Below are 15,203 nucleotides of genomic sequence, written 5' to 3'. Positions count from 1 at the left end.
ATGTTTATAAAAAATAAAAAATTTAAAAAAAAAAAAAAAAAAAAACCATAAACATTTATTTCCTTATTACAAAATTATTTCATTTATTTCAGTAAATCTAAAAAACATAGAAATGCAAGTGAGAAATATAATGCCCTGCAATCCCACGATCCAGGGAAAACCACTATTTAATACTTTAATGCATCTCTTTAGTTATTTACTCATGTCTTTAATTAAATGTCCTTCCTTTCCTCCTTACCCCCTTCCTCCCTTTTGTTTACATATTTATTGGGCAGATGCCATGTGCCAGCACTAGCCTATACGCTAAAGTACAGTGGGTATTTAAGAGAAGTGGGATCTCTGTTCTTAAGAAGTTTACATTCTAGTTGGGGGAGATCAGGCCAGTGTGACTGGAATGTAGCAAAAAATTCAGAGGAAGAGTAAAAACTGAAGTTGTAGGACAAAACCGGGGCCAGATCTACTAGGTCACAGTAAAAAACTTAGATTTCATTTTAAGTGCAAATAGATGTATTGGAGAGTTTTCAGCAGAAGAACAATACGACCTGATTTAAAATTTAAAAGACTACCTTGGATGACTATTGAAGAGCCAGGAAATGAGATGGGATGGCTTACACAAGGGTATGCAACGGAACACATTTTCCAGTTATATATTTTTTAAAGATTTTATTTATTTATTCGACAGCAATATTATAAGTAGGCAGAGAGAGAAGGGAAGCAGGCTCCTTGCTGAGCAGAGAGCCCGATGCAGGGCTCAATCCCAGGACCCTGAGATCAAGACCTGAGCCAAAGACAGAGGCTTAACCCACTGAGCCACCCAGGTGCCCCATTCCAGTTATATTAAAAAAAACAAAACAAAACAAAAAAAAAACAGAAGAATGGCTAACAGATATGATGTGAGGTATGAGGAGAAGAAAGAAATCAAGGATGACTCTAGTTTTTAGCTTTAGCATTTTGAGTGGTTGATGGCATCACAGGGGAGGAACTGGTATGGAAAAAGAAATAAAGAATTACATATTGCCCACATTAAAGGTTAAGATTTCTATTAGACATTGAAGTGGTATGTCAAACATGTAGTTGGTTGTACAAATCTAGAGCTCAAAGATGAGGTTAGAACTGAAGACAGATGTTTTGAAATCATTAGCATAAGAATCATGACATTATATGAGATCACCTAGGAGAGAATATAGAGAAGATAGCCCAGGACTAAAAGATGGGCCAGAGCCCCTCTCTTCCTCAGCACTGCCTGCAGAAGTGGCGGCCATCTCCTACTCAACATCATGGCTGCCCTCAGACCTTTGGTAAAGCCCAAGATGATTAACTTTTTAATGGACCAAGAAGTTCATCTGGCACAAGTCAGACTGATACATGAAAATTAATCATGACTGGTGGAAACTCAAAAGCATTGACAATAGGGTGCATGGAAGATTCAAGGGCTAGATCTTGATGCCCAACACTGGTTACAGGAACAACAAGAAAACAAAGCTGCTCAGTGGCTTCCTGAAGTTTCTACTCCACATCAAGAAGCTTGAAGTGCTGGGGCACCTGAATGGCTCAGTTGTTTAAACGTCTGACTCTTGGTTTTGGCTCAGGTCATGATATCAGGGTTGAGGGATCTAGCCCCTTAGCCAGCTCTGTGCTCAGCAGAGAGTCTCGCTTCTCTCCTTCTCCCTCTGCCCCTCCCACTACTTGTGCACCTGTGTGCATGCATGCTCTCTCTCTCTCTCAAATAAATAAAATCGTAAAAACAAACAAACAAAAAAGAAGAAGCTTGAAGCGCTGCCATGCAAGAAATCTTACTGTGCAGAGACTAGTTACAGTATCTCCTCTAAAAACCACAAAGCCATTGTGTAAAGAGCAGCCCAGATGGCCATCCAGGGAGAAGTCATTTTTAAAGGAGGGGAGTTAGTTGAGTATGCGTGTAAGCAGACAGCAGTGAATGAGTGTAGTGACTTTCAAAAAGACTGGTGGAGCAAATGACTGGGAGTATGTAACTAACTGCAGGCTTGAGTCTTTGAGAGGAGCTGGGACATTTCTTCCACAATAATAGGAGGAAGATGATAGTGGTAAAAAGATGAGGGAATGTCTTACTAACTTTTATATTATTAGTGAAATACTGGTGACATTATCACTGAGGAGAAGAGGATATGAGGCAAAAAAAAAAAAAGATATAAAAAGAAATCTAAAAAGAGCAGCAAGTGTGAAATAATAATTCTAGAGAATGGAAACTGTCAGGAAATGTAATGGTACTATCTTATGGCACTGAGTGGTTATTTGAGATTTTTGTTCAATAACTTAAAAGTGAGATTTAACAAAGGGATATAATTTCTATGACCAATATTTAGCTACTCATTTCAGGCACAGAATACACAGATAATTGAGCTTGATCAGAACTGAATATTGGGGGCGCCTGGGTGGCTCAGTGGGTTAAGCAACTGCCTTCGGTTCGGGTCATGATCTCAGGGTCTTGGGATCAAGCCCCACATAGGGCTCTCTGCTCAGCAGGGAGCCTGCTTCCTCCTCTCTCTCCTCCTGCCCCTCTGCCTACTTCGATCTCTCTCTGTCAAATAAATAAATAAAATCTTAAAAAAAAAAAAAAAAGAACTGAATATTGCTTAGAAAGCAAGGGGCAGGGACTTTAAGGATTTTTTTTAAAAAGATTTTATTTATTTATTTGACACAGAGAGAGAGAGAGAGAGAAATCACAAGTAGGCAGAGAAGCAGGCAGAGAGAGGGGGAAGCAGGCTCCCTGCGGAGCAGAGAGCCCAATGCAGGACTTGATCCCAGGACCTTGAGATCATGACCTGAGCTGAAGGCAGAGGCTTAACCACTGAGCCACCCAGGCACCCAAGTTTAAGGATATTTTATGGGTAGGTGGGAGTTATTATAATTTTGAGCCACAGATTACAAACTTTGTAACAAAGGAAAAGAAGTGAAGCAAAATGTACTTCCTTCTAGTCTTTCCTCTATTGCTTATAAAATTAATTATCACAGTACATAAAGTTTTGTCTTTATAACGTTTTCCCATTTCAAAAGTCTTCAAAATATTTTATTTATTTACTTTTTAAATGTACCAGAGATCATGCTTCCTTTATTTTATTCTATTTTTTTAAGTAAGCTTTATGCCCAGTGTGGGGCTTGAACTCAAGATCCTGAGATCAAGAGTCACATGCTCTACTGACAAGCCAGCCAGGTGTCCCTGAAATATTATTTTAAATGGCAACAGTACATTTCAACACATAGATATATCATAGTATATATTAACAATCTCCCTTTGTTAAGTATTTAGATCATTTAAAAACCTTTATTATGTGTAACACTCCCACCTATATAACATACTTGTAAAACGTCTTTTCCCTGTTTCTGATTACTTTTTAAGAAGGTATTCCTAGGAGTGTAATTGCTGGGGTTAAAGAACACGTATATTGTTTTTTTATCAAAAAAATAATTGAAACAATTTCAAGGTACAAAAAAGTTTGAAAGACAATACAAAGAACTTTTTTTTTTAACCTCTGAACTGTTTGAGTAAATTGCTGACATGAAGTTTTATTACTCCTAAGTACTCTAGTGCATGTTTCCTACAAAGATACTAACTTGGATTACATGCCTTGACCAAATGGAATTTATCACAGGAATGCAAGGTTGGTTCAACATATGAGACCCAGTGTACTAGACCATACGAATATAATAAAGGAGAAAAACAACCTGGTTATTTCAAGAGACTCAGAAAAAAAAATATCTGAAAATTCCAACATCTTTTCTTGATAAAAACACTCAACAAAATAGGAATAGAAGGGAACTTCCTCAGACTTAAAAAGGGCATCCATACAAAACTCCAGCTGATAATGTAATTAATGGTGAAAAACTAAAAGCTTTTTTCCTAAGATCAGGAACAAAACAAGGATATCTGGTCTCTCCACTTCCATTCAACAGTGTACTAAAAGTTCTATTTAGGGCAACTAGGCAAGAAAAATAAGTAAAAGGCATCCAATTGATAAGGAAGACATATAATGATCCCTACTTGCATATGACATGATTGTGTACACAGAAAGCCCTAACAAATCCACATATGCACACACACAAAACTACTACAGGGAAAAATGTTTAGCAAAGTTGCAGGATACAATAACAATATGCAAAAATCATTGTTATTTCTATAAATTAGGCATGAGAAATCAAAATAATGAAATTAAGAAAATTTCATTTACAATACCATCAAAAACTGAACACTTATGAATACATTTAACAGGTCAATATTTGCACACAAACTATAAAACATCATTGAAAGAAACAAGAGACTTAATAAATGGGAAGACATCCTAGGTTCATGGATTGAAAGACAATACTGAAGATAGCAATACTACTCATAAAGTTACAAGTTAGCAAAAAAATCATCTAACTTAAGTTTTAAAATATTTTATTACCAAAATAATCTTTATTGTAGATCATATGCAAAATAAAAGTAAATACAAAGAAAAAAATAAAGATAGCAATACTCTCCAAAGTGCTCTATGGATTCAATGGAATCCCTTTCAAAATCCCAGCTAATTTTTGAAGATATTGAAAAGCTGATCCTAAAATTCACATGGAAATGCCTAAAGAATTTTTATTTAAAGGGGAAAATATGGAGGTCTCACAGATCCCAATTTCAAAACTTACTACAAATCTACAGTAATCAAGGCTGTGTGGTACTAGTGCTGGCATAAGTAAAGACATACAGGTCAATGGAACAGAACTGAGAGTTTAACTGAGAATCAAGAAATAAATTTATACACTTATGATTGCTTGACCATCATAAACAGGGGTGCCAACACAACTGAATGGATAAAGAACATTCTTTTCAATGAATGATTATGGGGTAACTGGATATCCACATGCAAAAGAATGAAGTTAAACCCAGACCTCATATCACATTAAAAAAATTATTTAAAATGGATTAAAGAATCAGGAGAACAAATACTGTTAAAAAGTCCATACTACCTATAGCGATCTATAGATTCAATGCAATCCCTACCAAAATATCAACAGCATTTTTCACAGAACTAGAACAAATAATCCTTAAGTTTGTATGGAACCACAAAAGACCCTGAATAGCCAAACCAATCTTGGGGTGGGGGACAAAACTAGAGATATCTTAATCCCAGATTTCAAGATATACTACACAAAGAGAGAGTAATCAAAATAGGGGGCGCCTGGGTGGCTCAGTGGGTTAAGCCTCTGCCTTCGGCTTGGGTCATGATCCCGGGGTGCTGGGATCTAGCCCCGCATTGGGCTCTCTGCTCAGCGGGGAGCCTGCTTCCTCCTCTCTCTCTGCCTGCCTCTCTGCCTCCTTGTGATCTCTCTCTCTGTCCAATAATAAATAAAATCTTTAAAAAAAAAAAAACAGTATGGTATTGGCAAGAAAAAAAATAGACCCATAGATCAGGGAACAGAATAGACAGCCCAGAAATAAATTCACGATTACCTGGTTGATTAATCTATGATGAAGGAGACAAGAATATGCAAAGGCAGAAAGACAACCTCTTCAACAAATGATGCTGGGAAAACTGGACAGCTACATACAAAAGAACAAAACTAGATCACTTTCTATACCATACACAAAAATAAACTCAAAATGGATTAAAGACCTAAGTATGAGACCTGAAACCAAAAAAATCCTAAGAGAGAGCACAAGCAGTATCAGCCACAGCAACATTTTTCTAGATATATCTCCTAAGGCAAGGAAAACAAAAGCAAATAACTATAAATAAATAATAACTAAAATACTATTGGGACTATATCAAAACTAAAAGCTTCTGCATAGCAAAGGAAATAACCAACAAAACTAAAAGATAACCTATTGAATGGGAGAAGATATTTGCAAATGATATGCCTAGTAACAGGTTAGTATCCAAAGTGTATAAAGAACTTACACAACTCAACACCAAAAAAATTCCAAGTAAAACATGGGCATAGGATATGAACAGACATTTCTCCAAAGAAAACATACAGATGGCTAACAAACATAAAAAGTGTTCAACATCACTCATCATCAGAGAAATGCAAATCAAAGCCACAATGCAGTATCACCTCAGACCTGCGGAATGGCTAAATTTAAGAACACAGGGAACAACGGGTATTGGCAAGGATGTGGAGAAAAAGGAACCCTCATGCACTGTTGGGAAATGCAAACTGTACAGCCACTGTGGAACAGTACAGAGGTTCCTCAAAAAAGTTAAAACAGAATTGCCATGTGATCCAGTAATTCAACTACTGGGTATTTACCCAAAGAAAATGAAAACATTAATTTGAAAAGATACATGCACCACTATGTCTACCGCAGCATTATTTACAATAACCAAGATACGAAGCAACCCAAGTGTTCATTCACAGATGAATGGATAAATAAGATGTCAGTCATAAAAAGAACGAAACATTGCCACTTGCAGTAACACAGATGGATCTAGAGGGTATAATGTTAAGTGAAATATATCAAAGAAATGTAAATACCATGATTTTACTCAAATGTAGAATTTAAGAAACAAAACAAAGAAATAAAGAGACAAAAAAAGACTCTTAAATATGGAAAACAAATTGGTGGTTGCCAGAGGGAGAAGAGTGGGTGAAACAGATGAAGGGGATTAAGAGTACACTTATTATGATAAACAATGAATAATATATAGATTTGTTCAATCACTATATACCTGAAACTGATATAATATTTTATGCCAATTATACTCGAATTAAAAAAAAAATAGACCAAAGACCTAAATATAAGAGCTAAAACTATAAAGGTCTTAGAAGAAAATATATGGGGCGCCTGGGTGGCTCAGTTGGTTAAGCAACTGTCTTCAGCTCAGGTCATTATCCCAGGGTCCTCCTATTGAGTCCTGTGTCCCTGCTCAGCAGAAAGCCTGCTTCTCCCTCTCCCTTTGCCTGCCACTCACCCTCCTGTGTTCTCTCTCTCTCCCTCTTTCTGTTGAATAAATAAATAAAATCTTAAAAAAAAAAAAAAAGAAAATATAGGTATAAACCTTCATGATCTTGGATTAAGCAATGGTTTCTTACATATGATATCTAAAGCACAAGCAACTTGGGGTGCCTGGGTGGCTCAGTTGGTTAAGCATCTAACTCTTGATTTTGGCTCAGGTCATGATTTCAGGGTCATGAGATCGAGCCTAGTGCAGAGCCCACTTAAGATTCTTTCTCTCCCTCCCCCTGCACACTCTCTCCCTGAAAAACCAAAACCTAACTAAAACAAAACAAAAAAACCACACAAGCAACCTAAGAAAAAACAATGGATTTCAACAAAATCAAAAAAACTTTTTTGCTTCAAAGGATGTTATTAAGAAAATGAAAAAAAAAGCCCAGAATGGAAGAAAAGTGAAAACTATGTATTCAGTAAGGGTCTAGTACCCAAAATATATAAAGTACTCTTACAACTCAATGATTAAAAAGGCAAATAACTCAATTTAAAAATGGGAGAAGGATCTGAACAGACATTTCTTCCATGAAGATTACAAATGGGCAATAAGCACATGAAAAATGTTCAACATCACTGGTCACTAGGGAAATATAAATCAGAACCACAATAAGATATCACTTCATATCCAGCAAGATGGCTATAATCTAAAAGAAGGACAATCACCTGGCAAGGATATCAAGAAAATTGCTGGTGGGAATTTTGAAAAAATTTGCCACTTTGAAAAACAGTCTGGTAGCTCCTCAAAAGGTAAAATGCAAAACAATACTTTTTTTTAAATTTTTTATTTTTTATAAACATATATTTTTATCCCCAGGGGTACAGGTCTGTGAATCACCAGGTTTACAAACTTCACAGCACTCACCAAAGCACATAAAACAATACTTTTTTTAACTTAAATAAAAAGTTAAATGCAGAATTACCATGTGACCTAGCAATTCCATTTCTAATAAATATATATCTGAAATAACAGAAAACATATATCCACACAAAAACTTGCACACCAATGTTCAAAGAAGCATTATGCATAAAAACCAAAGAGTGGAAACAACCCAAAGTCCATTAATTGGTAAATGAATAAACCAAATTGGTATATCTATGTAATGGAATATTATTCAGCCTAAGTCAAAGACGCTAGACCTAACAGGTCACTGTATGACCCACTGCTATGAAATGTCCAGAACAGGCAAATCCACAGAGACAGGGAGTAGTTTAGTAGTTGTCAGAGGCAAGGTGGAAGGAGTAATGAGGAGGGAGAGTTAATGGGCGTGAGGTTTCTCTTTGGGGTGATGAATGTTCTGTAATTAGATAACGGTGATAGCTTCACAATTTTCTAAGTGTACTTAAAACAATTAACTTACATACTTTAAAATGGTTAATTTTATGGCATATGAATTAAATCTTTAAAAAAAGATATTCATCTACATAGGCATAATACTACCAACAAAATCAGGATATTAACACTGATTTACTACTACCATATAATCCTCAGACCTCCTTTAAGTTTTTCTAAGCATCCCAATAATACCATAAATGTAAGCATACATACACACACACACACACACACACACACACACAACCATCCAGTCCAGAATCACACATTCTATTTAGTTGTCATGTCTCTTTGGTCTCCTTAAATCTTAAACAGTTCTCTGGTATTTTATCATGTATTATAAATACGTGTTGAATATCAGAATCATTCCTAAGAATTAATTCCTATACATTTAAATAACTGTAATTAATAATTCATACATCCTCTGGAATAGCACTCTCTAATTAGTAGCCACCAGCCTTATATGGCTACTGAGCACTGGAAATAAACCTAATTTAAATTGAGATATACACCTTATTTCAAAACATGAAACATTTCAGTAATAAATTTTTATACTGATTACATGTTGAAATAATATTTGAATATATTGGGTTAAATAAAATATATTATTACAATTAATTTCACCTATTTCTTTTCAACATGGCCTTCCTCAATGTGATTACCAAAAAAAATTTAAATTACATATATACTCACATTATATTTCTACTGGACAGTGCTCTTCTATGAGCTTCTGGGTTAGCAATAGGGAATAAAGAGGTCAAAAGACTGAGAACTAGATATGTATGGCCTCCGAGAGTAAGGACAGTAAATAAAAATCCTTGCATAGCTCTAAAACTTTGCTAACTAAAGGAACCATCCATTCAAATGGATGCCATAAAAGAGACACGAGGAAAAATAGGCATCAAAGAATATATTATCTTAGTGAACTGTCTTTTTAAAATGTCTCCAGGTGTCTCTACTCCCTAATCCTGTGCTAACATTATACATATGTTTGCACAGAGGAGGTCAAAACCTATAGTGCTCTCACTTGTTTTCTCCATGGGCAACTAACTTATTTGCTCTCCTCTTTATTCCACTTAGTCAATTTCAATCCTCTGGCCTGAAGTAAAAGCTCCAGAGATGTAATCCCTTTTTCCCCTTCAGTCTCTTATCTCAATAGCACCCTCTAGTAATGTACTGTTTCCTCAAATCTTAAGTGTCTCTGGGTGAAGAGAAATAAGCATTTAGTTAATTTTGTCATTACTGACCTGCATTTCATATTTCAGAGTCATGTGGAAGCACCAGGATCCCATTCCTACCACTGAAATTAAAACAAACAAATAAAAAAAGACGATTAGCATAAAATTCTTTGGGGCTGGCCAGAGTTATGTGAGAAGATAGTAAGACAATGCAAAGCACTGAATTTTAAGAACAAAATTTATAAAATCTATGGCAGAGTACAGCAGACTCTGAGTAAGTTCTATAATTGATGAAATTCTGGTATAGGGAAAAAAAACCAAGTATAGTATAAATTCTCATAAATTCCCTCCACTAAGTGGATTCACTGGATTAAACAGTCTTTTCCATTCTTTCTGTAAAATATACTACCTGATACTCAAGATAAGCCTTTTTTTATTTTAACAGAGACAGAAGTTTGTTGACTACACTGCAAGGGAGCGGTGGACAGGACAGCAAAGGAGAGACTGTCTGCCTCTCACGATAAGATTTGCAGCTTCAATATTACAGGATGATGATTATAGCTAGTTAGCTACTCTAGTACTTTTATCCAAATAGCTGAATTGTATACTTTTGAATTGTTGAATTGTATATACTTGAATTGTATATACTTACTAAGAGCTAGAGAGTTATGTTTGTTCCCAAACCTGTTAATGCCACCGCATTTAGTTATCAGAAATATGACTGCAAAGTGAGCTCTTGTTTCTACAAAAACTATTTAAAATGCTTAAAACAGACTCAATAAAAGTGAGTTGCTAATAAATACTGCTATTGAATTAACTGTGGGTAAGACACCTGTTAGATTGAGAAAAAAATAGTAAAAATCTAAAGATTCCATATTTAGTTCTCCAAGTTCTTCCCAAGTGCCTCTATTTTAAATAAACTTTCATTTTAGGGTTTTTTAAAACTTCTATTTTTTAATGAAAGAAAAGCTAAGTAAAATATAATTAGGATCCCAAGACCACGTCATATATCAAATAATTGTCAAAGATTATATAACTATGTTTTAATAAAATAAAAATTTAAGGTAGGTATATACATAATTTTATAATAATTCTGTTTTGAATTTTTAAAAATTAGCTAACCAAGTATCGGTCCCTATTATACCTAGCAAAAAGGGTTCCACATTAAGTTAAATTCAACAAACAACAAATCCTATTTGCCAAACTCAGTTACAGTACAAAGATAAGATCCAATCATTTGCCTTAATGAAGCATCTAGTCTAATGGAAGAGACAGGCAGAGAAGAAGCCAGTAGGTAGAGATATGATAAAGAGATATACAGCGTACCATGGGAGCACAGTAGAGGGCACTTATGAAAGACAAAGAAAAAAAAAACATGGAAGTTAGCCTTAAGGATGTATAAGAGTTGGCCCAACACACATGGTAAACGGAGGTGTCACCAAATAATTTGTACTCTCACTTTCCAAAAAAGATTTCAATTAATTAATTAATTATGAGAGCATGCACGTGCAACACCAGTAGGGGGCAGAGAAGAGGAGGAAGAAGGAGAGAATCTCAAGCAGACTCCAAGGTGAGTGTGGAGTCTGGGACAGGCTTGAGACCATCACCCGAATATCATGACCTAAGCCAGAACCAAGAATTGGACACTTAACCGACTGAACTACCCATGTATCCCTTGTTACTTTTTTTTTTTCTAAAGATTTACTTATTTGAGAGAGAGAGAGAGCACAATAAGAAGGGTCAGAGGAAAAGGGAGAGAACCTTGAGACTCCAAGTTGAGCACAGAGTCCAACACAGGGCCCAATCTCACAACCCTGAGAACATGACTTGAGCAGAAACCAAGAGTGTTCCATTATTCCTGCTTTAAAAACAACAACAACAACAACAACAACAAACCCACTAAATATATTATCACATTATTTTTGCTGTTTAACATGAGATGACAGATGACAGTAAACAGTTACTGTACTCATTTTACTAAAGAAATGAAGAAGCAGGGGTAGGTGGCTCAGGCAGTTAAGCATCTGCCTTTAGCAGGTCATGATTCCAAGGTCCTGGGATTGAACCCCACATTGGGCTTACTGCACTTCTCCCTTTCCCTCTGCCCCTGCTTGTGTTCTCTCTCGCTCATTCTCCCTCAAACAAATAAAATCTTAAAAAAAAAAAAAAAAGAAGAAGCAGAATGGTTGATGTCTTTTTTCCAAAGAAGATATTAGAAAGTGCAAAGGTGGATAAATTAATGCAAGGGAGGGGGAAGTCCACAAACTCTGTGAGTTAAAGTCACATAATATACTATGAAATAAAAAAAAATTTTAAATGCAGTGGGATGACTACTCATTCTGAAAAGCAGACTGGCCACTTAATTGTGCTCTACTCAAGAACTGTTTTGGTACAAACCTTTTCAAATATTCTCTTGTACTCTTTATTATATATCATTAAAAGCCTGACTTTCAGAGTTCTCTATAATTTACTTCAACAATCTACTTAAGAATGCAAAGAGATGTAATAGAAGAGCATCATCTTTCTCTACTCAATGTTTTCTCACTTTAAAGTAAGCCAACAATTTTTGCTAAAATTTATCAGCTTTATTGAGATAATTCACATACTATAAAATTAATTTATTTAAGGTGCGCAATTCAATTGTTCTTAAATGTTCAGACTGTGCAACCATCATCATTACCTAATTTTAGAACAGTTTCATCATCCCAAAGAGAAATTTCATACCTATTTGTAGTCACTCCCTATTTCTCTTCAAAACTCCCTACTCTTCAACCCTAGACAACCACTAATGTATTTTCTGTCTCTATAGACTTGCCTGTTCTGGACTTTTCATATAAATAGAATCATACAATATGCAATCTTTTCTGTCTGGTTTCTTTCACTCAGCATATTTTCAAGGCTCATTCATATTATAGCATGTATATAATTACCTTTAGAAGGTAATTAGGGGGGGTGCCTGAGTGGCTCAGATGGTTAGGCGTCTGCCATGGGCTCAGGTCATGATCCCAGGGTCCTGGGATCGAGTCCCACATCATGCTCCCAGCTTGGCAGGGAGTCTGCTTCTACCTCTCTTTCTCCCCACTGTTGCCCCTGCTTGTGTTCTCTCACTCTGTCAAATAAATAAATAAAATCTTTAAACACACACACACACACAATGAAGGTAATTAGATTTAGATGAGGTCATGAAGGTGGGGCCCCATGATGGAATGAGTGTCCTTAGAAGACGAGGAAAAGATTGGACCACACTCTCAATCTTCCTGCATGAGTCATGTGAGGACATGGAGAAGGCAGCTGCAAGCCAGTATCTCACCAGGAACTAAATCAGCCAGTACCTTAATGCTGGACTTTCCAGACTCCAGAACTGTGGAAGATAAATGTCTGTTGTTCAAGCCACCCAAGCTATGATATTCTGGTATGGCAGCTCGAGCTAGTATAGACATCTAGGTTTTTTCCCACATTTTGACTATTTTGAATAACACTTCTATGAACATTCACATACAAGTTTTTGTGCAGACTTGGTCTCATATTTCTTGGGCATATATACCTAGGAGTGGAATTTGTGGGTCATATGTTAACTCTGTGTTTAGCATTCTGAAGAAATGCCAAAGTGTTTTTCAAAAGCAGCTGTATCATTTTACACTCCCATGAGCAATATATTAATTCCTCCACATCCTCCCAATACTTGTTATTGGCTGTCTTTCTGATCATAGCCATCCTAATGTATTGAAGTGGTATTCACTGTGGTTCTGATTAGCATTTCCCTAAATGATGGCTGCATACCCCTCTCTTTTTTTCTTGTAGAATGTTCTATATTATAGATTTGCCTATATTTTAATGGTTTTTTTAAAAAGCAGTTTTAGGTTCACAGCAAAATTGAGGTACAGAGATTTTCCATACAAACCCTACCTCCTCAAATGCACAGCCTCCCTCACTATCAAGATCCCTTACCACAATGGTACATTTGTTACAAATAATGTACCTACATTGGTATATCATTATCACCCAAAATCCACAGCTTACATTTTATGGTTCACTATTGGATGTGGACAAATTTATAATGACTTGTATTCATCATTATACAGAATAGTTTCATTACCCTAAATTCTCTTTGCTTTGCCATTTCATCTTTTTTTTTTTAAAGATTTTATTTATTTATTTGACAGACAGAGATCACAAGTAGGCAGAGAGGCAGTGGTTGGGGGGGAAGCAGGCTCCCTGCTAAGCAAAGAGCCCAATGCAGGGCTCAATCCCAAGACCCTGGGATCATGACCTGAGCTGAAAGCAGAGGCTTTAACCCACTGAGCCACCCAGGTGCCCCTCCATCTCTCTTTCTATCTGAACCCTGGCAACCACTGATCTTTTTATACTGTCTCCATAGTTCTACCTTTTGCAGAATATTATATACTTGGAATCATACAGTATGTAGCTTTTTCAGTTAGCAATAAGTACTCTTTCTCTTAGTAATAGGCATTTAAGGTTCCTTCTTGTCTTTTCATTGCTTGATACTTCACTTCTTTATAGCACTGAATAAATATTTCATTATCTAAAGGTCTAACAGTTTACCTATTCACTTACCTACTAAGGGACATCTAAGTTGCTTCCAAGCACAGCCTTGTAAATAAAGCTGCTATAAACACCTAAGTGCAGGTATTTCTGTGAGGATAAGCTTTCAACCCTTTAGGTAAATACCAAGAAGTGTGACTGTTGAATCATATGGTGAGAGCATAGTTAATTTTGTAAAATACTGTCAAGCTGTCTTCCAAAGTGGCTATACCATTTTGCAATCCCACCACTAATGCTGCTACACAAGCCCATTTCCTTTTGAACAAATATTTACTGGGCGATCAACAACATTCCAAGCATTTCCTCTGGGATAAATGAGTGAACAAGAAAGATAAGGTTCCTGTCCTCAGAACTTTAAGCCATTAAAAATATGAAAGTGGCCTTTTCACAACTTGGGAGTCTATACACAGGGGCTATAACCCCATCTGGGGAGTCAGAAGAGGGCTACCTGGGGAAGTAACAAATAAGATAGGGCTTGAAGAGTAAACTGGAGTTAAGCAAGTAAAAGGATTTTTTTTTTAAAACAAATGAGATCATTCTATGTAGAAGCATCCTGCAGATGTAAAGGCAAGGTAGTGCATTAAAAAAACTGAAAGACCTTGGCTTACACCATGAACAATGCTGAAATAGGGATGCAGTGAGTAGACTGGTATGATTTGTAGGCAGTAGACTGAGAAGAGGTTTTATTTATTTATTTTTTAAAAGATGTTATTTATGGGGTGCCTGGGTGGCTCAGTGGGTTAAGCCGCTGCCTTTGGCTCGGGTCATGATCTCAGGCTCCTGGGATCAAGTCCCGCGTTGGGTTCTCTGCTCAGCAGGGAGCCTGCTTCCCTATCTTCTCTCTGGCTGCCTCTCCGTCTACTTGTGATTTCTCTCTGTCAAATTAATAAATAAAATCTAAAAAAAAAAGATGTTATTTATTTATTTAACATAATTCACAAGTAGGCAGAAAGGCAGGCAGGGGTGCGGGGAAGCATGCTCCCTGCAGAGCAGAGAGCCCGATGCGGGGCTGGATCCCAGGACCCCGAGATCATGACCCGAGCTGAAGGCAGAGGCTTTAACCCACTGAGCCACCCAGGCGCCCTCTGAATCAGATTTAAGTGTGACTTTAAAAGCTCTTCTCAATCAGGGTGCCTGGGTGGCTCAGTGGGTTAAAGCCTCTGCCTTCAAC

The 15,203-nt window shown here is 36.5% G+C and overlaps 1 protein-coding gene across 1 annotated transcript in view; it reads right to left on the bottom strand.

Moving 5' to 3' along the window:
- The window catches only part of ACER3 (alkaline ceramidase 3), a 175,761-nt gene that overhangs the window by 69,425 nt on the left and 91,133 nt on the right, over window positions 1–15,203 (bottom strand). Inside the window, exon 3 of the mRNA XM_059411426.1 lies at window positions 9,539–9,591. Coding sequence (XP_059267409.1) covers window positions 9,539–9,591 — 53 coding nt within the window. The remainder of the gene's footprint in view (window positions 1–9,538; window positions 9,592–15,203) is intronic.

This window comes from Mustela nigripes, chromosome 1 (genome assembly GCF_022355385.1).
Source record: "Mustela nigripes isolate SB6536 chromosome 1, MUSNIG.SB6536, whole genome shotgun sequence".
NCBI classification, from domain to species: Eukaryota; Metazoa; Chordata; class Mammalia; order Carnivora; family Mustelidae; genus Mustela; species Mustela nigripes.
Note: the sequence above shows the minus strand (reverse complement) of the source record. Positions and strands in the feature narration are given on the sequence as shown.